The 21825-nt window shown below is 45.2% G+C and overlaps 1 protein-coding gene across 1 annotated transcript in view; it reads left to right on the plus strand.

Moving 5' to 3' along the window:
- The window catches only part of ERGIC1 (endoplasmic reticulum-golgi intermediate compartment 1), a 60813-nt gene that overhangs the window by 34558 nt on the left and 4430 nt on the right, over positions 1–21825 (plus strand). The window contains exons 4-9 of the mRNA XM_027682538.1: positions 4732–4826; positions 5430–5554; positions 8003–8107; positions 11654–11714; positions 12839–12939; positions 15626–15748. Of these exons, the coding sequence (XP_027538339.1) occupies positions 4732–4826; positions 5430–5554; positions 8003–8107; positions 11654–11714; positions 12839–12939; positions 15626–15748 (610 nt within the window). The remainder of the gene's footprint in view (positions 1–4731; positions 4827–5429; positions 5555–8002; positions 8108–11653; positions 11715–12838; positions 12940–15625; positions 15749–21825) is intronic.

A 21825-nucleotide genomic window follows, 5' to 3' on the forward strand; every position in this document is an offset into this window, starting at 1 on the left:
GGACTGACCTTGGCACAGGCAGTTTTCTGTAGAAGGATGTAATACTTAGCAGCCCTGAGAGGTAGGCAGGTAAGAAGCTTAATTAATGTTTGCGTAGTAACTTGGAGATTACCTAATAAAAGGTGTTATACATTTGTGAGGGGTTGTTGTGCCGTTTGTCCCCGTGGACGTGTGTGGGTTACAGGAAGCGGAAGGTCGTGTCATGATGTCATTTGCAATTTCTGACTCAAATCTACATTGACGTCTTTCGAACCCTTCTCCTTCTTCCTGCCTCCTGGAGAATTGTAATTCCTTCCTTTGTAGGACAGCGTGTTTTCTGTGCCTCACAGCTGAGCCGAGACCTAATCTGGGGCAAAGACCTTCACAATGAAGAACTGATTGAGATTCAGGACACAGGAGGAAGATCACAAATGGCAGAGCAATAGACGCATGCACAGTTTATTACACAGTAGAGAACTTGCTGACCTGATTGTTGTTTCTTCATACAAACTCAGGAGAAGATGGGTTATTTGTCCTGTGTTGGGTCTTCTCTGGTCTGATACAACTGAAAAGATGGTAGTGCAGAAATATCAGCTTTAGATGGTTGTATTTCTGAGAGGTGGTTGCTTAGAGCTGAAATGGCAAGTGGAACCAAGAGAGCTCGTCTGAAAAAGTCTTTTGAGAAGCTTTGGGCTCCCTCAAGAAAGAATAATTCTTTTCCCTCTTAAGCTTGGGGTCCTGGAGACCAGAGAGTGCCTCCTGGGAGTTGGAGGACAAGGTAAAATGCAGCTTGCTGGAGTAAGTGGTTGTATTTTCTCTATGGCTCATGACATGGGAGGAGGCTGCCTGTTTGTTTGCTGAGAAAGAAGGAGAAAAAAGGCTAAAACTTGAAGCAGAGACTTAGGACAAGGAGGACAGAGGACAAGGAGGATTTGTTTAGAGAACACCCCGGCAGCATGTGAAGCTCAGAAAGGTTGATGCAGTGCCCACCCTTGTATTCAAAGGGCCACAGGTTCTTCAGCTGTTGAAGTGCTGAAGTGTCTGATGTTAGCGGCCAGGGCTGCTGGGTGGAAATAGGTTACTGGGGAAGTTTTGTTTCTGGGGAAACAAAGCTGTTGTGTCATAAATCTGAGACCTAAAGTGTGGGGAATGGGTCTGACTTTCTTTGGATAAAATCTGAAGGCGATGCCCTGCCCTCTCGCTGCGGTTCTCCCCTTCCCTTCGTGCCATTTGCATGATCTGCACGCTTGGCCAAAGGGTCCCTCCAACTTTTTCCATGTAATGCTGCAAGTTTGTAAGCAAATGGGATAAGCAACTGAGAAGCCCCACTCAGGAATGTGAAGTATTTCCAAGTGGCTCTTTCCAGAAGTGAAGCAGATTCCTTCTGTGTGGATCACGGCTCCTGCTGCGCTGAAAAACTTTCCTCCCTTTCCTTGGATCAGTGGTGGGAGGCTCCACAGGGGAGAGGTCCACCTCTCACCTCTCCTGCTGCCCTTGTTGTACTTCCAGAGCTCTACACCTCACCCCTGCTTTATTGTGCTGCTTTTATTCAAATATTCCTTAGGAGCAACCAGTAAAAAATACCAACTCCTACATACTTGGGGTATCTGGAGAAGGTGCACACCGTCTTTGGAGTCACAATATGACCCTGTACACTGTCTCTCTAAACAGCCATAGGAGCAGCTGCATTTACAGTGTCCTTCTGCCTGACCTCAGGTTTTATTTCCGTTGTGACCATCCCACGTTCACTGTTAAACCACTGTTACTCCTGGAACACTTTATGTTCTGGGAGGGACAGTTATAAATTAGAGCCAGCTTCATTTCTTCCACAAGAGGCATTATTCCTTCAGGGAATAGGAGAGTGGCTAGAGGTGGTAAATAGTGCTTTTCCCAACATCCCAGGATAGTCTGATTAAATAAGAGAAAGACTGTGTGCAATTTGGCTTCTTGGCCCTGGGGAGGAGGATAGGAAGGAAGGTGTGAGTGCCAACCCTCTGCCAGCTTCATCCAGACTTGGGTGGCAGTGGTTCACAGGGAGGTCCTGGATGGAGTAGCCTTGACCCTGAAAGTTTGTGTTACCTGTGAGGTTTCTGGAATGTATTTTGGGAGTGAAATGTCCAGTTTGTTGAAAGCAATGCTTCTTCTGATGTTTCTCACAGCAAGTGTTGTAGCCTGTGGTGTGTTGTCATTGTGCCCTTGGTTCCCCATAGTGAGAGGGAACCTCAATAACACACAAAGGATTCAATCTGGAGCCCCTGATAGGAAACCTTGCCAGATTTGTCAGCTTGGGCCCTCAGCAAGGGCTGATGCTGCCATGAGGAGGCAGTGGCTGGAGCTGGGAGAGAGAAGCAGGATCCATCCAGCCAGGTGCTCTGTGAAAGGCAGCTCTGCAAGTTGAAGGGAGGGGAAGGAAGGACCAACTGTCACGAGCTGTCAGATGTCTAAAGAGTGATAGATGGGATTATGAAATTTGGAACGTGAGTGGGAGAGGGGCAGGGGGCTACTAGGTAAAGAGGAGGAGGAGGAAGTGGCTGTGAGCCTTGCCAAAGGGACAGACTGGGAACCATTGGTCCAGTGACCGGACTGCGGGACAGGAAACCAGTTTCCTTTATCTGCAGCTAATGGGCTGTGTGACGTGGACAGACTGGCCTACTTCTCTTTGCCTCGGTGATCCAGTCTGCAACCGAGTGACCTCATCACTGGCCTTCCTATGTGAGAGCTTCCATAGGCTCCCTGTGCACAGTTTATCCTTTGATTTCTACCTGCAGCCGCCTCTCGCTTATCACTGAAAGGCTCACACACCATTGTCGTCAGAGCGCGCCTGGAGACGCGACTTCTGACAGGTTCAGAGTTAAAAATCAGCAAATGCAAACACTGACCTTGCTAGAGCTTTTCTCCAGAGAGCTGGGATGTTCAGCTGAGCTGCTGAACCTGCTGCTCTTCTCTGCCAGCACTGAATGCTTGTTTTCGCCACTAACATCGAGTTGCCTGTGGCACTGCCTGGGCATGGCTCATATCTTGGGCTGCAGAGAGCTGGGAAGCAGCCAGGCATTATGAAATAGGTTGGCTGGCAACTGGGATATTGATGGGAGGACTCGGGGAGCACTGAGAGGTGCATTGCTTTGGGGGATTAATGCCTGTCCTGGCTGGAGCTGCTCCTCCCAGCCGTATTTGGACATATGACTTAATCCTGATCCTACCCAATCTGTCAGTAATGAACACGTAGAAGACAGAGTGCATTCCACCCAGGAGAAGAGGGCTCAGCCAAGAAGCTTCTAACTAGGTCGCTGATGAGCAATCTTTCCCCTCCCTCTGTGTCATTTTTATTAATCACTTGAAAAATAGGTTGAGTAATGATTGCAAGCAACTTGTCAAGCCAATTAAAAACAGAGAAAGGTAGGGCTGTGAAGCTGAAGACAAATGCTGTGCTGGTTTTAAATGAGTGTCTGTAAACCCCACTGACCTGTGAGTAATTGCCTCCGAAAAAACTGGCAGCGTGCGTGTTTCTCGGTGTGAAGGTTTGTTTCTTCTGAATCCACGGGGCAAACAGTTCATTGTGGTCCAGAGAGGTATCACCAGAGCAAAATCACTTTGAATCTGTCTTGTAGCTGCCTTAGTCTGGTTTGACTGTTAGCATATAGACTCTTCAGCAAGGGCTTGTCAAAGGGTTTCATGCACTTTGGGCGTGAAATAAAATAATACAGAGCACTTGCTAGTGAAGGTAGCTTATTTTATGTAGCTTGTTTGAACAAAAGTTCCCATAATAACTTTATAATCTGTCTGACTGGAAGATAAATTGCCGAATCTTCTTATTTATTGAACAGTGTTGGACTTTGAGGGAAAAGAGCTGCTAGGCAATCTCAGCAGCATCTTGGTTCGGTTTGTTGAGTTTCCCCAGAGTGGATTCTCTAGGACCGTTCAGCTAATTCAGCGTTGGGTCTTTTTGCTTTATTTTTTATGTGTCGGATGGATTGTATGTGCCAACAATAAATATTTATACTCTTGTATTCCTTTTACTCTCTGTCTGTAGTTTGTCTCTTGTGAAATACGTGCCAGCACTGTGGGTGCTATGAAACAGCATTACTCTTTGGGAGATTGTTGTATAGTGTGTTAGATCCTGCTGTCCAGGATGTGTCTTCCCATCTGTTCCTGGCTCAAATCCTCTTCTCCTCAATTTTAGTTGTTGCTTTTGATTACCATTCATAGATTGAAATGTGATATTAAGGAGGAAGATCCAAGTTATGCCCTGCTGCCTTCTCTTGCCGCTGCTCTGTCAGCTGGGTGGCAATAACAAAGTGACACAAATAAGCTTTCCTGGGGGATGGTTGAGAGCAGCCTTCTCCTAAAACTATTTATGAAACAAATGGAAAAGCACGTGCTTTCCTCCTTCCTAAAAGGAGTAACAGCCCAGGGGAGTGGAGGGCAGCTCATGAGCCTGCCACCTCTTCAGCATTAGGTTCTTGTTTTTTATCACTTCTGGAAGTTCGGGTTAGGGAAGGGCACAGGCATTTTGTTTTCTGCTGGGACAAGGGACTTGTTTAAAGCCCCCTGCACTTGCCAAGCAATAAGTAAAGTTAAGTGATTTGCCCCCATGTCATTGTGGAGAGCTCTCCATGCTCTCTGTAACTTGGTTGTAGACATCACAGTCAACCCCTGGCTTCCCAGTCTCCTTTTTTCCCTCCCCATGCAAATTGTTGGTTCTTTCCCTGTGGAAATGTGTGCCTAAACCCACCTGTGTTTTCTGCCCTCCAGAGTTAATGAGCTCTATGTGGATGACCCAGACAAAGACAGTGGAGGTAAAATAGAAGTGAATTTGAACATCAGTTTGCCAAACCTGCATTGTGAATGTGAGTACCCCTTCTCACTTAGCAGTTTTTCTTTGTGTTTTAAGTAATACTTCAAATGAGCCCAAACGGGTACAGTGACCCTTCTTCTGTAACAGGGTGGATGGAGATCAAGTAGCTGCAGCCTTTGCCAATATCCCATTGCTTTCTGTTCCAGGCCAGGACACTTGTTTTCTTGGACCTTGTGCTCACTCTGCAGCCTGTGTTAGTGACTACTCTCCCTCACTGGCTTCTTTCTAAATCTCATTTCCTTTTTTTTATAGCAACTTTTTTGTGTCTGGGAGCAAGAAACCTCTCAAGTTTCATTTGTAACTGAATGCACCAGCTGGTTTTTGGTTTTTCTGAAATCACCTGCTTGTCTACCTAAAGTTTTTCTGTTTGTGTAATTGAGATTGCAGTCAGCTGGCAGTACATGGGAGGTATATTTGTGTCAAATAGGCAGTGTGAAAAGTTTGGTGACAAGGTTCTTTCAGGTATAACAATATTTGAGATGTCAACAAAAGAGATATGGATTTTTTGCCAGTAAAAGCAATGTATGCTTTTCCTATGCAACTTTCCTGGTCTTTTGTTTTGATTTTTTTGTCTTCTCCCTTCCCACCCATGCAGTGGTTGGACTAGACATCCAAGATGAAATGGGAAGGCACGAAGTGGGTCATATCGACAACTCGATGAAGATCCCTCTCAATAATGGGGATGGCTGCAGGTTTGAGGGCCATTTCAGCATCAACAAGGTGAGTAGGAATGACAGTGGGTGAGTGTGTGGGGGCAGGGGAAATGCTGGCAAGATCCATTTGTAAAATGCTCTTGAAAAATCTGTGTGTCAGTGCCTCTCCTGCCGTGTGTATGTTCATGTCCCTGGTCAGGGGGAAGGTTACATCTCGGTGCTGCAGATGGTGTGGGGAGAGGAGGCTGCGTGGCCAGACTCACAGGGAATGTGTTAGATCAGGGGTTTTCTCTGCTCTCCAAAGCAGATAATCGAGATAGAATTGCTGAACAGCAGAGAGCAGCTCTGTGTTGCAGCCAGTGCTGCCTTTCAGTGCAGCAGCCTAATGTTTAGGCTGTGTGTGCACTCCCTACAAACGCCAAGTGGCTTCTATGTTTACTTGTCATAACTTCTGCACCTCCAGAATGTGACTCACTGTGGAGAGGTCTTTGGCAATGTCTATCCAAGCCCTCTTTTGTTCCGAGAGCCGCAGAATGACAGGAATGTTCCCTACTAGAGGGTGCCAGCGGAACAGAAGCGGCTCCGTGCTGGGATGTTTGGAATACAGCACGAGGCCTCTGCGCATGCTTTGCCGGGATGCTCCGCTTCTGTCTCAAAGAATGAAAATCCAGGCCTGGAGGAGGCTCCTCTCTGGGATGGGTGTGTTCAGGATTGAATAATCTTGCTATGTAATGCTGGAGATGACTAGCTGGGGTGGGGGAGGCAGTGCTGGGACCCACTGATGTCCTAAGAAGGGCACACCCTTTATTCACTCCTCTCCATGTACCACAGGCTACAAAATCCTACTTCCTTCTTTTCCTCCCAGGTCATGTTCAATCATATCTAAAAATAACAGGCAGAACCTCTTACTGATTCTGTGGCATGGAAAGGATTAGGGACTTAAAAAGAGGATATTTGGTTCCTCACCTCTAAGCCACCAAGATTGCTGGCAACTGATAGTCCACAAAACTGGGAAAGACCTTCTTGCAAGGTAGTTCTTGTTCAGATAATTCCCAAAGCATGGAGCTGGGGGATTTGTCTGCTAGATGTCGTGTGTCCTGATCACCAAAGCAGCTCAGAAGGGGGGTGATGTATGTGGCAGTGAGGAACTTCCTTCAGTGCTTAATTTGTGTCTCATATAGTGGCTGGGACAGCTGTCAGAGGAGGGGACCTGATCCAGGACTTCTGACTCTGGCAACCTGAACCTCTTGTGTGTGACCTGGAGGTCTGCATTCCCTTGGCAGGAATTGTACAGGCTTCTGTGTGAGCTGGGACCTGGAGTGGGACCTGGCCAGGCTTTGAAACTTGACCGAGGGTTGCACTTGGGTGTTATTCTCGAGCCTGAGGAGGGAGGACAAGGTGACAGTGAGATGATTGTGTGCCTCTTACCGCAGAGTCTGCCGCCCTGTTTACTGAGCTTGTTTATGACACAGCTGGTGTCCACACCTGAAAGTGTTCCCAGGAGTGCACTGCTGTTCCTCAAGTCATTAAATTAGCTTTCCTGAAAGCACATGGAACCGGCATGTGGCCTCCTGTGGCCCTGCTGGTGCTCTCTGCAGAGAGCACCGTGGGCACCAGTTGTATAACCATCCTCCCACTCTTGTCTTAGGCCATGCCACATTGCTTCTCAGTGTTGCTTCATTTCACAACCTTTTCTCAATAGAAAAATATTCTTGCACCCTCCATAACAGTGATTGAGCTGTATCTGCTGAAAGACTTCACGGAACAGGGCTGGTGACCTGGAAACTATGTGTATGCTGGAGTGGTCCCATCAGAATGACACCAGTGCTCACTTTCTGTCTTGGAACTGAGTCCTTAAATGAAATTTGTATTTTGCAGAACTTTGTATTTACCTCCATTTAAAAACTTAAGATTAAAAAATTAAGACTCCTGCTGTCTCCTGCCAGGGCTAGAAAGAGGAGATCTAGATTAGCTTGTATGGGAAGGCCCCTTGGGTTTGGTGGGTTTTTCCTCTTTTTATCTAAAACTCATTCTTAGGCACAATCTCAAATGTAAAGTTGCTCACGACCAGTGCTGGAAGAAGAATATATCCACAGCTTTCTGGGCTGTTCTGCAGCATTGGGGCGCATTAACAAATGCAAGATGTGGGAGTAAAACATTAAGCAACTGTTTGTTGCCTATCAGAGACAGGAATTTTATTTTAATAGGATGAAAGACATAGCCTTAAGTGTTGGGAATCCCTCAAGTTGGGAGTGATCCACTCATCAGCTCCTAATCAGCAGCACTAGCAACATGAGGGTGCCAAACTCTTGGGCTGTGGGATGTATCCGATCTGAGTGTTGATCAAGTGCAGGGAGGTATCCCAGAGCCTTTCTCTGACGTGCCAGAGGTTGTCCACTGCTCAGTAGGTACAGTTTGGATGGATCCAGGCACTTCCATGTCATATCACAGAGCCCAGCAATGCCTTGAAGGGTAAAATGTGAAATCCTGTCTTCCCTGTCCTGACTAATTCCAGGTCCCTGGTAACTTTCACGTGTCGACGCACAGCGCCACTGCACAGCCCCAGAACCCCGACATGACTCACGTCATCCACAAGCTCTCCTTTGGGGACAAGTTACAGGTGAGTTCTCGTCCCTGAAAATTCCCTGGCTGCAGGGGAATACAATGAGAGGGGTTTAGCATTAGACACTTTGGATTTTATGGAAGGGCCATGTACAGTGTGGGGAGGCCGTAAGAAAGGACTGCCTGGGTCAGCAAGCCCATCACTTGTGTCCATGCAATATCTGGAAGGGTTCACAGCTGGTTCCCTGCCACCACTTCAGGGAGGAGCAGTGTCCAGTCATAGAGTAACTTTGCTCTTTTCTTCTGAAACTGAAAGTGCTTTTGGAAAACTGTGTGGCTATCTTCCTGCAGGGAGTAGGAATGAGGATTCATGGCTCAGCAAAATCCTGTTTTCAGTATTAACACAGCAAACAAACTTTTCTGCCTTTGTGGAGGAGCAGTGAGTGTACTCAGGGAAGGTGTGTGCTTGCTACTGTCTTTACCAAAGCACCAGACAAGTTCTTTTTAATTCACTTCACTGTACTTGTATAGCAGACACCTATTAGTCAAATTTGTTCTATGAAACACAAGTTAGACTTGGAACTGCCAATTCCCTGCTGGGAAGAAGCTGATTGTGTGCACTTGCCCAGTGGATAGAATTTCACCAGGTGTTGCAAGTTATGTAATAATACCTGATTTCTCAATAAAGGCAGATTACAGCACTTCTCTAGCCTACTTCCAAGGAGCTGGCATCACAGGTGGGAGTTATGCATGTGCACACCCAGTTTGCGACTCACTCTAAACATTGCTTACCCATAGTCTCTCTGTAATCTTCCTTCCTCAGCACAGACGTCTCATTAGTCTGCTTCTTGTACACCCACTTCCAAAACCCTTTTTCATGCTAACAAGTCTAAGCGTTGCTTTGTAGTCTTCTGATTCTGCTCCCGGCTTCTTTTAGGAAATATCTTGTGTGGGAACGGTGAAATATTAGCATATAAATAAGCTTGGCTTAATGTCTGTAAAGCACACTGAGATTATGAAAAATATTAGGTAAGCGCTAATAGGGAGTTCTGCATTTTGCGTGGGAAATCAGTGCTCTGAGGTAGCATTCCCATTGTTTTATCGTGGAGTCTTGGAGTAAGGGAGCTGAAGTGTGAATCAGCATGAAGGAGGAGCCTGGACAGTTGGGGGCAAAGGAGCGAGTGTCTTCGGTTCTGGTGGTGAGAAACCTGTCTAGCAAACAGGTAGTTGGCTCCTGATTTGGACAAGTTCAGATTAGTATTTTCAGAGTTCAAAATAACTACTCATCGTCTCCATACACAAGAAGGGAGCACGTAGGTGCTGCTGATCCTGTAGGCAAACAGGAGTTCAACAGCACAAATTAAAGGAGGATATGTTCTCTAAACAGGGGCTACCAAGACTCAGCAAGCACTTGGAGCCAGCAAGTATGGAGAGCTTTAAACCTGTCTGGATGCACCTTTGAAAATTTTGGGTTGTCTCCATCTGCTTTGATGTAATACATGCTTATATTTCTTAAACAGGGTGAGAAGCTTCTCATTCCCTTGTGTCATGTGCTGGGAGCTAGTTCTTTGTAAGTTGTTACTGACCCTGCCAAAATGATCCACTAAGAAAAACCAGTCTGTTTGAAACACAGATTTGAATCTCATCATCTACTGATGAAGCTTCAAGTCTTCATCAGTACTTCATGCACAGTAGTGGCAGGCTTTTTGTAGATTTTTTCCCTCATTGAGATGAGACTGAAATTCAAGGACGAATTTCAAGGTTGAAGTTCTTGCATGTCAGGTAACCCAGTAAAGAAAGAGATGTGGGAAGTAGGAGATTATGCATTTTTAAACGTAGATTTCTCTGAAGTGCTGGATCATGGTGTTGAATAATCCTGGTTTTAACCTTGTGAGGTGTCTTCCCATAATAGATGCAAGGTTGGAAGTTATTTTAGCCTGCTGTTGGTCTCTGCCCAAGTTTTACGTCCACATATGTTGTATGTCAACACTTAATTCTTCTGTAACATGGGCCTCAAAAAGATGCTTGCCAGGACCTTGGACACCCTATGCTTTAACCTCTACAAGCACATGCAAAGACATATAACTAGATATATAACTCAAGCAGAGATGAAGAACAGGCTAAAATAACTTCCAACCTTGACCTATCAAGGGAACACAGGACCCCTCACAAGGTTAAAACCAGGATTATTCAACACCATGATCTAGTACTCAAGATAAATTATGATTTAAAAGGCACAATTTCTTACTTATCACATCTGGCTTTACTAGGTTACCTGTCATACAAGAATTCATTGGTTTGAATTTTGGTCTCATCTGCATGAGGGAAACATCTACAGGAAGTTTGAAGTGGACCTTAAAGTCTCTGGCTCAGATATGCTGAGAGAGACTTACTTCCTACCTGTATCAAGAACAGAACATAATACTGAAGAAGGGGCTTCTCTTTCTTCATATGCCTTTTACAATGAGTAAAGAATAAGTACAGCCTTCACATGTAGTTTAGAAATGGTTGCTGCTGTGTAAAATATCTGAAATGTGGTGAAAGGCACTGCAGCAGGTTCATCTGTTGCTCTTGCTCTGCTCCTGTTACCAGCACTTTCCACTTGAACTTGGTGATGATTTTGTCTCTCTAGAACTTCCTTTCTACTGAGCAAAACTGGTTCAGTTGCTGCTTCCTCCAAATCATCATCCACTCCATAGTGTTCAGAATAGGGAAATGACCTTTAGGATGAGGCAAATACATCCACGTGCTGCCAGTTTGAGAGGGTCTGGGGAGGAGATTGCACTGCCCTGTTGGTGAGGTGAAACCCTGTCATACCCATGACCAAATACTTACTCCAAACTCTTCTTCCCTGTTGTCTGACTTAAGGTCAGGAATTTCTAGGCTGTGGAGTTATTTGTCCTTTCTGTGTAGCTTAATGTACATTGTGTGAGTGACACAATGTCTGAACCTACAGCTCTTGCTGGGGGATTTCCCTGTCTGGAGTGTTCACAGGTTGACTATTCTGTTGGTGGACATCAAACTGCAGATCAGAGTATGTGGAAGGCACAGGATGGAAATCCTGTTATTCTGGGCAAACAGATACTTGCATGCCTGGGATCAGCTGCAGGAAAAGTTAAAGGGATGGCAATGATGGCATGTGTCCTTCCCATCTCCAAGGGCACAGTGTGACAACTGGCCTAATGAGTGCAAGCTGTACAAACCCAACTGCTCTGACATGAGCTACCTTTGCAGCAGAACTCCTGAGTTTTAACCTGTGTGACTCCCATTTAGTTCTCTTTCAGCCTGATAAATTAATGTCACAGTTAACTCTGCTCTTAGGAAATAATCTCACAATGAAATTTCACAACTGGCCTCTTCCAACTGCAATTCCTTCAGCTTTGGAGTGGTTTTGGAGTTTCATCTTGTAGGGTGTTGTGAAATCAACTTTTTTACTTGGAGCCAACCTCTGTGATGATGGTCACTGAAAGATATTTCAGGTCATCTTTTACTGGGTTGAGGCTTTGTTTTCGCAGAGGTTGAATCAGGCTGATCTAGTTACAGGATAGGGAAGCAAAGATCAGGAGTATTGTCAGGTTTCTTCATGTACCTTTTTGCTTTCCAGGTCCATAATGTTCACGGAGCATTCAATGCCTTGGAGGGAGCAGACAAGCTCAGCTCAAATCGTATGTATTCCTGGTGATTACAGGTCTTAGCCACTCTCTGCAGGAGGGAAAACAGGGCCATTCACACAACACTGCTGTATCCAGAAGTCTTTCATTTGCCTCTTTAGCCAAAATGATCCAGATGTTGCTGGCTGACATTTCCATTTTCTCCAGTACTACAGAGAAGGCTTAGCCCAAAATGTCCTTTGCAGCCCTTTTGCAAACTGGACGTTGTTTCCAGCTCTGTAAAGACGGACTCAGAACTAGGCAGTTTTTTATCCATGTGCTATTCCTATTGTTCCCCCACCACCAAAACTTACCCTTATTCTCCTGTCACAAGTTAGCTCCTACCTAAAGTTCTACACTGTGGCTGGAAGGAGAGGCATTTTCATTCCCCTGCTTTATGACCAGCACACAAAGGGAAATTTCCAGTGCAGGCTACAATTCAGCATAGATTTTTCTCTCAAGTGTTCAGGCTCCTGCGGGACATGAGTCCTGTCCATTTCTTGGAACAAAACTTCTGTGGCTGTTCCTGAAGTTATACAATTGTGGTTTGGGGTTTTTTTTACTCCAGGAGCCAAATGTCGTGTTACACTTGGCTAAAGGATCCTGCAGAGAAGTAAGGTAGAATTCTGTTTTAGAACTGTTTTAGCAGACACAAAAAATGACACAAGCCATTTAAATAATGAAAAAAAAAAGGTAAGCAGCTGTAGGAGAAGGAAGAAGAGAAAGAAAGATGGGTGCACAAGAAATCACAGGTGATGCCTCAGCTGCTTCTGTCAAAAGGAGCTCAGTGAGCTGCAGCTCTAACCTGAGCTGGTTCCTGATTTAACCAGGCTTTTGTGGTGGTGATAAGTGTTACCATTTATAGTTGCAAGCAGTTAGGAAGGTTCAGGTAACCCAAACCCCGTGGGTTGTGGTCCTGCAGAAGTGGTGGGTGAGTTCTGGTGTCATCCAACTACCTGACAAAGTTCTGTACAAAGGACATAAATGTAGGATGTGAAATTGTCACTTTGTCACAGAACTTGAGATAAGGAGGAGGGAGGTACCTTTTTTGTGACTTCCTTTGCTTTGAAATGTTGTGTAGGCTGTGATTCCTTTCTCTGAATGCTAATGTGTACTTTCCTTTCCTTTCTTGACCACAGCCCTTGCATCTCACGATTATATACTGAAGATAGTCCCGACGGTGTACGAAGACATGAGCGGGAAGCAGCGATACTCCTACCAGTACACGGTAGCAAACAAGGTAAAGAGGCAGGTCGTTCTCAAGGAGGCTCCTCGTTGCAGCCCAGTGGATGTGTGGAGGATGTTCAGTCACCATTCTCTTCCCCCCCTGCTCTGTGCTGTGCCATGTACATGTGTTTGTAGGTGAGCAGTAGCCTCTGCTGGGAGAAGGAGGAACTGAAGCTCTTCAGAGTGGGGCTTCCTGGTGCTCCTGGTGCTGGCATCTACCAGGATTGGGGTTGAGAGGGCTTGTCAAAGCAGATGATGATATTGTTTTCATTCCTGAGAAAGGTATTCTTCCTCCTGACTTTCTCATCTGTCAGTTTAACTGATCTGGATTTATGGGAGGTTTTCACGTGCTGCAGGAGCTCTTGTTGTTTGTGTCGAGATGCATCTGAATGGAAACTGTAACCCAGCTGAAGATAAAAAACATCACTTACACCTGGTTTCAGTTATAAAGCAGTCTCATTTTTGGTGGATGTATCAGACACATAATTTAGCCAAGTTTTTAGCTTTTTAGAAATGTTGATTTCAGACATTAAGCCACTGAACCTGTAGCAGCAAATATATACTGGTTGACTCTTTCACAGTGCCTGCTTTGTTGTGGTGGATTATCACAGAATCATATAGGTTGGAAAAGAGCTTCAAGATTGTTGAGTCCAACCTGTGACCCATCTTGTCAGCCAGACCAGAGCACTGAGTGCCATGCCCAGCATTTTAGTAATACAATGTATTGAATTTTTTTTAAAGGAAAAAAAAAAGAGCCTACTTACTCTTTAAGATGAAAAGCGTCTTTCAGTTTAAACTTATTTGCCAGTTGCATGCTAAATGAAAATCCAGAATCTGTTAATAATATCTAACTACTGCTAGTTTGTCCCAACTGATAATCAAGCACACACTCTCCTGGACTAGTTCTCAGATTTATGTTCCCGTCTAGTGACTTTTGGGCTTGCCTGTATGGTGTGTCCCAGGGATTTGGACATCTCCCTGTGTTCAGATTACAATGTATTTGTTCTGCTTAATGTCACAACTGCTGTTCTGATAAGACTCTTGCGATAGAAGTTCTGAAAGTACTCTGGAAAAGAGACGGGAGGAGCTTTTGACACTTCTGTGAGCTTGGCTGCAAATGGGGGCGTTCAGCCAAGACTGACTCATTAGGGCAGGATTGCTGTGGGGAAAAGGGGAGAGGAAGGAAAAAATGAGGTCAGTTCTGTCAAAACTGAAGTGCAGAGAAACAGTGCTGCATCTGCATTTTCTTCTTTTGGTGCTTTAGTCCTTTACTCTCAGACTGATCAGTGGGAAAGAGAAATGGGAAGCCATTGCAATAGTCTGGCACAGAGTGATAAGTATGAAGAGATGAAGAGGGTCTTAAGTGTAGGCTATGTCTCCTCTCTTACCTCCTACACCCTTTGTTTCCTCACTTCCCCAGATAACCACAGTCCCAAGATGTGCTGCAGAACTCCAATAAGAGCCCTGAAAATATTATAACTAGGGGCTTCTTCTCTTGTCATCCATGGGAAAAAAACTCAATAGTGGAAAATTTGGGATTTATATAAGATTAATGAAGATAAATGCTGTTTCATTAGCTCCCTCAGAGCTCACAGAGAGCAAAATTTTATTTTTTGTATCATGCTTGTGAGTGTCCTATTGCTTGTCTTTTCTTCATCTTTTTGAAGTATTTGCCTCTGTGTAGAGGAGAATTGAAAGAGAAGAGGTGATCTGAGTTGGCAGCATGTCACAGGGCTGGAGATGGGAAGATAGAGAGGCATCGTATGCCATGCTGGTGCTGATGGCTCTTCTTGGATTGCTGAGTCCCCAGCCTGCTTTTCTTGGATTTTTCTTTGAGCTGTGAATGCCCTGATCATTGAAAACTGATATCTGTTTCCACTGAGAGCATAACCAAAATATTGTCTCAAAAAGATATGACTTTTGATACTAATATGATGTTAGTATCTGTTCTGTCTGGGCACTGTGCAGTGTGTCTTGCTGGGGGGCTGGCCTGTGGCTGATGGCCTTGTACCTGTTAGGAAAGAAATGGATTAAAGGAGATTATCACTGGCAATCTGAAGATGTCTCTCCTGAACCAGTCTGGAATATTTTTTGAACCTTTGCCAATATTTTCTGTATACAGTTTCATTTTAGCTTGATTTTTAAACGTGGTTTAAACATGGCTCCACATGATTCATACTGAGTGGGCAAAGCACTCCCATTGTTGGTCCCAGTGGGAAGGGGGCCTTACAGAGGAGTGCAGGGATTTTCAGATTCTTGCAAACTAAATTCCATTTGTTTGATAAATATCCCAGTATATGATATATATACAAAATATATACATACATATGATTAACAGTGCAAAAACTTCACCTGTAACTACTTAGAGGCTGTTTGTATTTAAATAGAGCTTCTCTAAACTAGAGAATCAATGTCAGCCTTTCCATTTAGTTCTGTAACTTTGAATGAAGGTGAGAGTAATCACCATCACTCTGTTCCCAGCTATATCATTATCAGACTATAAAGAGCTTGTTTTCCTCTTTGATAAGGAGGGGGGGTGGGCAGTAATACATGAATTCACTGTTTGCGTCTTTCTGTCTGGTGATTGGTACAAAACCGTGGAGTAAGAGCCAAATCCACAGAAGCAGTTTTATTGCAGGCACTCTGTGGGATGAGATTACTCACATTTTCTGCCATTTTCCCCCCTGTTTCTTTTCTAGGAGTATGTAGCCTACAGCCACACTGGCCGCATTATCCCAGCCATCTGGTTTCGTTACGATTTGAGCCCCATCACAGTGAAATACACAGAGAGGCGACAGCCTTTGTACAGGTTTATCACGTCGGTGAGTTACTCTAAACCTTTAATTCTCCCTTCTCCTGCCTGCCTTTCATTTATCTTCTGAGCCTTTCTTGCCCAGAAGAATTGAGTTTCTGCTTCAGAGCATTGTGACATGATTGAGATAAAGCAGCACATCACTGCAGTTGTACTGAAGTGTAAGTGAGGTGACTGGTAAGTCCAGTGCTCTGACAACTTGATTGAATAGCTAGGCACAAAAAGAAGGAAAATTATGTTGTTCCAGAGGTGCCAGGCTCTGTCTAAGCAGAATGGGCTCTGTTGCAGCATGTCAGAAACTTGGAAGTAAAGCTAGCATGGTGTGCTGTAAAGCTGCAATAAACTGCTTGCTAATGATGAGATCAAACGTGCAGAGAATCATAGAATAGTTGGGTTGAAAGGGACCTTAAAGCTCATCTTGTTCCACCCCCTGCCATGAGCAGAGACACCTTTCACTAGACCAGGCTGCTCCAAGCCCCGTCCAACCTGGCCTTGAACACTTCCAGAGATGGGGCAGCCACAGCTTCTCTGGGCAACTTGTGCCAGCCCACAGAAGTCATCCTCTTCTTACCTAGAGAGGTTTGCTCTGTGAAAAGTTCATGTGAGGGAAAGAGAACTATTTGATGACACAGAGCTGTCTGTCCCTGCTGTCTGCTGGTTATTTGGATGACTTTTACAGTAAATAGAGACAAAACTGGCAACAGAGATTTTACCACCAGCCACATCTCTCCTCTCCTGCAAGACACTGAATGCAAGGCAGTTGTTTTACTCAGTGCTGCTGCTTGGCTTAATATGGGAATTCCAGTTCCAGGCATTTACTTCTGGGTAGAAGTGGAGAAGAGCTGCATTATCAAATTCCAGAGGTGTTTTCCTGACGAGTTACATTTTGATCTGTCCAGATAGCATCCTGCAGTACTGATCTCAGCATCTATGACAAAGCTGTGCTGTCCAAACTGCTGGTTAGGAAAAGAGCTATTTAAAGATCCTTTAAAAAATGAGTCCTCAGGGAGTTGGCTTAAAATTGAAGCTGCAGTGTGCTGTGCCAGTGAGGCATGGTGGAGTGTGAAGGAGCTGATAAATTGGCTGGAATGAAGACCTCAAATTTTGATTTTTAAACTGTTTAACTATTTTAATTAGAAGTAGCATAAACAGTGTAGCTGTGTTGCACTTCAATATTTTGATTTTACAGCTTCTGATAAACAGCAAGTTCCTTTCACTTAATTTCAGACATGCTTGTGATCTCTAGGATACACAAATAACAAGAGAAAGGGACTTGAAGCAGAATCTAAACATCATGGTTTAAGACTTTCTCTTCTTAGCGTGTCTGATTTCAAAACATAATCCTAAAAAGGGACAAATATCAGCATTTCATGACTTGGCATTTCCTACTGCTTCTATATCCTTCCTTGACAATATGCTCTCAGAGCTTTCCTATGCATCTTGTTGGGGGTGAGGGTGGGGAGGTGTTTTTAATGGGAAACAGGGTTTGGAAATGATTAATAGGTGGGATTCTTGTCATATCCATTGCAGCATTGATTCACTGCTGATATTCCATTGTGTGCATATAAATAGCATCTTTGTTGAATTTGATACCGTGCTTCCGAGTTTACATGAGGGGTCCACAGGAGAGGGTTTCCTCCCTGGTTGCCACAATGACCTTTTGGATTTGTATCTCGTAACCTCAAAAACTGAAACCCTTATTTCCTACTGGGAATCTAAAAATAGAACAACAGATTCACTTCTATTTCCAAAAAGATTTTAAGGTTGATTAGTTTTCATCAAATAAGGAATTATGATAAAATATGAATTTCAGTTACTCCTTTCTTCCTCCCCAAAATAACAGTCCTCTCCACATGCCACATTCCTCACTGGTCTAAGTTTGAATTTTGCATCACTGGCCCAAGCTTGAATTTTGCCCTATCCTGTCTTTAAGGTTAGCCAGGCACTTTCTGACTGCTGGACTGCTTAAGAAGAGTTTTACAGTTGATTTTTGGCTACTTTTTTTGGTCTTATAAATGGCCATAGTGTCAAGCAGCTCACTTGGGGCCTTTCCAGTTGAACGTCCTTCCCATGGAGGCTGTGGATGACGCTGGTGCTGCAGTGGCTGCTGCAGTGACCAGACCCTCGTCAGACGGGGCTGACGCAGAGGCAGATCCTTGTTCCAGGTGCCGTAGCCTGGCTCTGTCTGGCCCATCTGGCCCTGGTAGAGGTGACCTGCTCTCCCTCTCATTTAGGCCAGGAATGTTGTGCAGGAGGGCAGCCCTGGCCGTGGATGTGCCACACTTACAGCTGTACAGCGCCCAGGGTGGCATTGAAAAGGTTGGAAGGGGGAGCAGAGGATCAAAACACCTTCGTCCTCGGTTTCCTTGCCCTGTTTTGATGACATGATCTGTTCCCTTGTGCTTTAGCCCCTTCCTGTATCTCCAGTGTGGCCTTTTGCATCACAGTTTCCCTGGAGACCAGTCAGTGATGATCAGCACTGGGCTGAGGGCCAGACAGAGCCTGGGCTGGGGCATGCGGAGTCATTCCCAAATCCGGCTGGCCATGGAAATCATCAGCTTGTTCTGAGCAGCAGCTGTTCAATTTAAAAACCACAAGGGAGACTCTGGGATGGGGCTCTTTGATTGTTTACTTGGGCAATGAAGTGGCTTTCAGTACATTTAAATTTGTCCCAGGGATGGGGGATGATCCTGTGGGCTTGAAAGAGACTTTAGGGAGGAAACGGTGTCAGAGGGAAGGACACAATGTTGAGAGATGATCCCCATGTGAGAGATCAGATGAGACAGGGGTGTTGGCTGTTCAGCAGAGAGCCAAAGGCATCTCCTCCTGCTGCTGAGAAGGTTATCTTTGATATGATGATTTTTGATACTAATGAGTTTGCCCTCCAAAACTTCAGCACTGCTAAGAGCAGCATTATAGCACTGTAGCAGCACTCCCAGATCTTCTCTGTTCCCACTCTAACTCATGCCTGCTCCTTAGATTTTTTGGTGGTATGAAAAATCATCCTAATTTTCTGTACGATGTGAGAGGTGCTTCCTGTGCAGGACAAAAGGCTTTGGTTTAGCATAAATTTTACTTTACATGTTGTACTCCAAAAAGTTCAGTATTAAGTAAGATTTTATGTTACTTGTGGGTCAGTGCTGCCTCTGTCACTGTTCTGTGAGTTTTCCAGGGATCCTGGGTTTAACCACAGAAATGTGGCATAGCGTTAAACACAGTTGCTTTTGCCTGTTAAACTGTGCTGCTTAAAATCAAGGCATCTCCCCATAAAGAGAAGCCATTCAAGACCTCATGGCTGAGGTTATGGAGCAAGGGGGAAAGTTTCACTGCTGAAAATTTATGAGTTCCTGTAAGTGGCCAAACTGAAAGAAGGTTTTATCATGAGGTCAGTCTAGGGGCTGGGAGGGGAGAGCAGGCAGAAAAGCAGCCAAAATTCTGCTGAAGCATTCAAAATCCAAAGAAATTTTTTTTTCCTGGTATGAGAGGACTCATCTGGTCTCTAGGTGTGAGAAAATCAAACTGAAAATAATGGGATGGAGGAGCTGGAATGGAATGGTTGCAGGCAGAATAATTTCAGCCATGGGAGCTGTTACTGGCAGGTATCAGATTCGGCCCTGTGGTGTTTTAAAAACAAGACAGCATTATTCTGCAAGATGTGCTGCAGATCAGCCAGAAATCTTTGTGTGGGATTCTGCAGCTTGCCATACTAGGAATTACCTACGGGTCCTACTGGTCCCCTCTGTCCTTAAAAGTAATTTTCACACTTTAGGACATCCCAGAGGTGCACAGTCGTGTCTCACACTTGCCTTTCTATCACTTTGCTTGCAACCTTGCCTCCTCCTACATATCCACTCATGTTTTCCTTTAGACCTCAGGCTGCATCCCAGCTGCTCTCCTGTAATAACCTTCTGTTCCAAACCCCCGTGCATTCCCCATGTTTCATGAGCTCTAACAGTTGGAATTATTCCACTTCTGTGTTTCTTTTCCTTCATACTTTAATGGTTGGGCCTGAGTCAAACTGTAACCTCATAGAGCCAAACGCAGATCATTCCTGGCATAAAACCACATTAAATATAAATAAATACCTGATGCCTGCCTTCCATATGTGTTAGAACTGTGATGGTAAAGGAACACTGTGGCTCAGCTTCTGTGCTGACCTAGAGCCCAGTGCTGGTGCTGCCTTTCTTTATTCACAAGTACCCAAGACTGTTTGTGTTGGGGTCAGGCCCCAGGCGATGCCAGGTGTGTGTGACTCACACTCAGCACTACAGAGCTGTGCAGATGAATTTTATTTTTTTTCTATTCCCCACCCCTTTACACTGCTGCACTGAAATCACATTTTCCTACCATATGATGCAAAATCTTCGTGTTGGACGGGTTTTGTATTTGTGGTGTGACATCTCCTGTCAGCTGAGCTGTTCTGAACTGAAATAACCCAGCTCTGTGGTGGTCGTTTTCCTTGAAAAGTCACCCTGTGTCATGCTCTGAGGGATAGCGAGGAGGGGTGCACAGGGGTAGGAGTTGGACTTGTCCCTTAAAAGTACTAACTTTGCCTCAGGCTGGTGCTCTGGTTTTAGAAGCCTTGTTCTGCTGGAATGCCAAATGTCCTGCTAAAACCGTATATCCTGCAACTCCTCGTCTCACTGACCTCACTAAATGCTCATATCTCGGTTATAAATACTCATGGAAATGAGCTTTAGTTATTGCTGCCTTCACTCACTGTTAATGAATTGTTTGTTCCTTTGCCGCTGTGAATCCCTGCTGAGCTGCTGCTGCTCTTATGTTACTTTTTTGGTCTGTTATTTTGCCCATGGGGGATAGTGCTGTGTGGGAGAAGAGACGTGGCAAGGAACGTGTTGTGTGGCATTGGTTGTCTTCTGTGCCAGTTGTGTTGCATTTTTGTAATATATATATTACAGAATCCCAGAATAAGGCTGGAAAAGACCTCCAAGATCATCAAGTCCAACCTCTGACTGATCCCCACCTTGTCAACCAACCAGTTGTTCCTTGGACACCCCCTGGGATGGGGACTCCACCACCTCCCTGGGCAGCCCCTTCCAATGCCTGACAGCACTTTCAGTGAAGAAATTCTTCCTGATCTCCAACCTGAACCTCCCCTGGCACAGCTTGTGGCCATTTCCCCTTGTCCTGTCCCTTGTTCCCTGGGAGCAGAGCCTGACCCCCACCTGTCTCCACCCTCCTGTCAGGGAGTTGGAGAGAGTGAGAAGGTCCCCCCTGAGCCTCCTTTTCTCCAGGCTGAGCCCCACCAGCTCCCTCAGCTGCTCCTCACAGGACTGGCTCTCCAGACCCTTCTCCAGCTCCATTGTCCTTCCCTGGACACTCTCCAGCCCCTCAATGTATTTTTTGTCATGAGGGGCCCAGAACTGGACCCAGCACTCAGGGTGCCTCAGCAGTGCCCAGCAGAGAGGGACAATCACTGCCCTGGTCCTGCTGGCCACCTTATTTTTGACACAAAAGCATATGACTTATGCTGAATACTGAGTTAGTACAAACCACCTGCTCCTGAGGAGGCAGCAGTCAAATACCACAGGATGGGAAAAAACTCCCAGGGTGCCACCCCAGCCCGGGCACTGCACTGGGCAATGTTCACATGGAAAGTATGATACACAATAACGTAACCTAATAATGTTAACAGCCAAGTTCTAATTACACAGGACTTGGCATTTCTTAACTCCCACATTTTTTACTTCGTAACTGTGATGCTCTTTTAATTTGGTCTTGTACATCGTGTAGGACTAGGTGGTTCTGAGAATAACAACATGGGGTTGCAGGAAGGGCACAAGATACAGAGCTTATCTCCTGACGGGGACCTGCCTAGGAAAAAATGGGGATTTTGCCATGAACTAGAAGCTGAGAGAGAGAGAAGAATCCCAAACCAGTGAGCCAGTGTAGCAGGGTATCAGGGAAGTATTTTGTATTGTTGGTCTTTTCCAATCTAAATGATTCTGGGATTCTGTTTCCACATAGACTGAGACTACTGTTGAACCCTTCAGATGTGTTCTCCTTCAGTTTCCCTGGGAGGCAAGTTTGGCATTGTCCCCATTTCATAGATAAGGAAATTGAAGC

Source organism: Neopelma chrysocephalum, unplaced genomic scaffold (genome assembly GCF_003984885.1).
Source record: "Neopelma chrysocephalum unplaced genomic scaffold, ASM398488v2 Primary Assembly neopelma1_63, whole genome shotgun sequence".
Taxonomy (NCBI): Eukaryota; Metazoa; Chordata; class Aves; order Passeriformes; family Pipridae; genus Neopelma; species Neopelma chrysocephalum.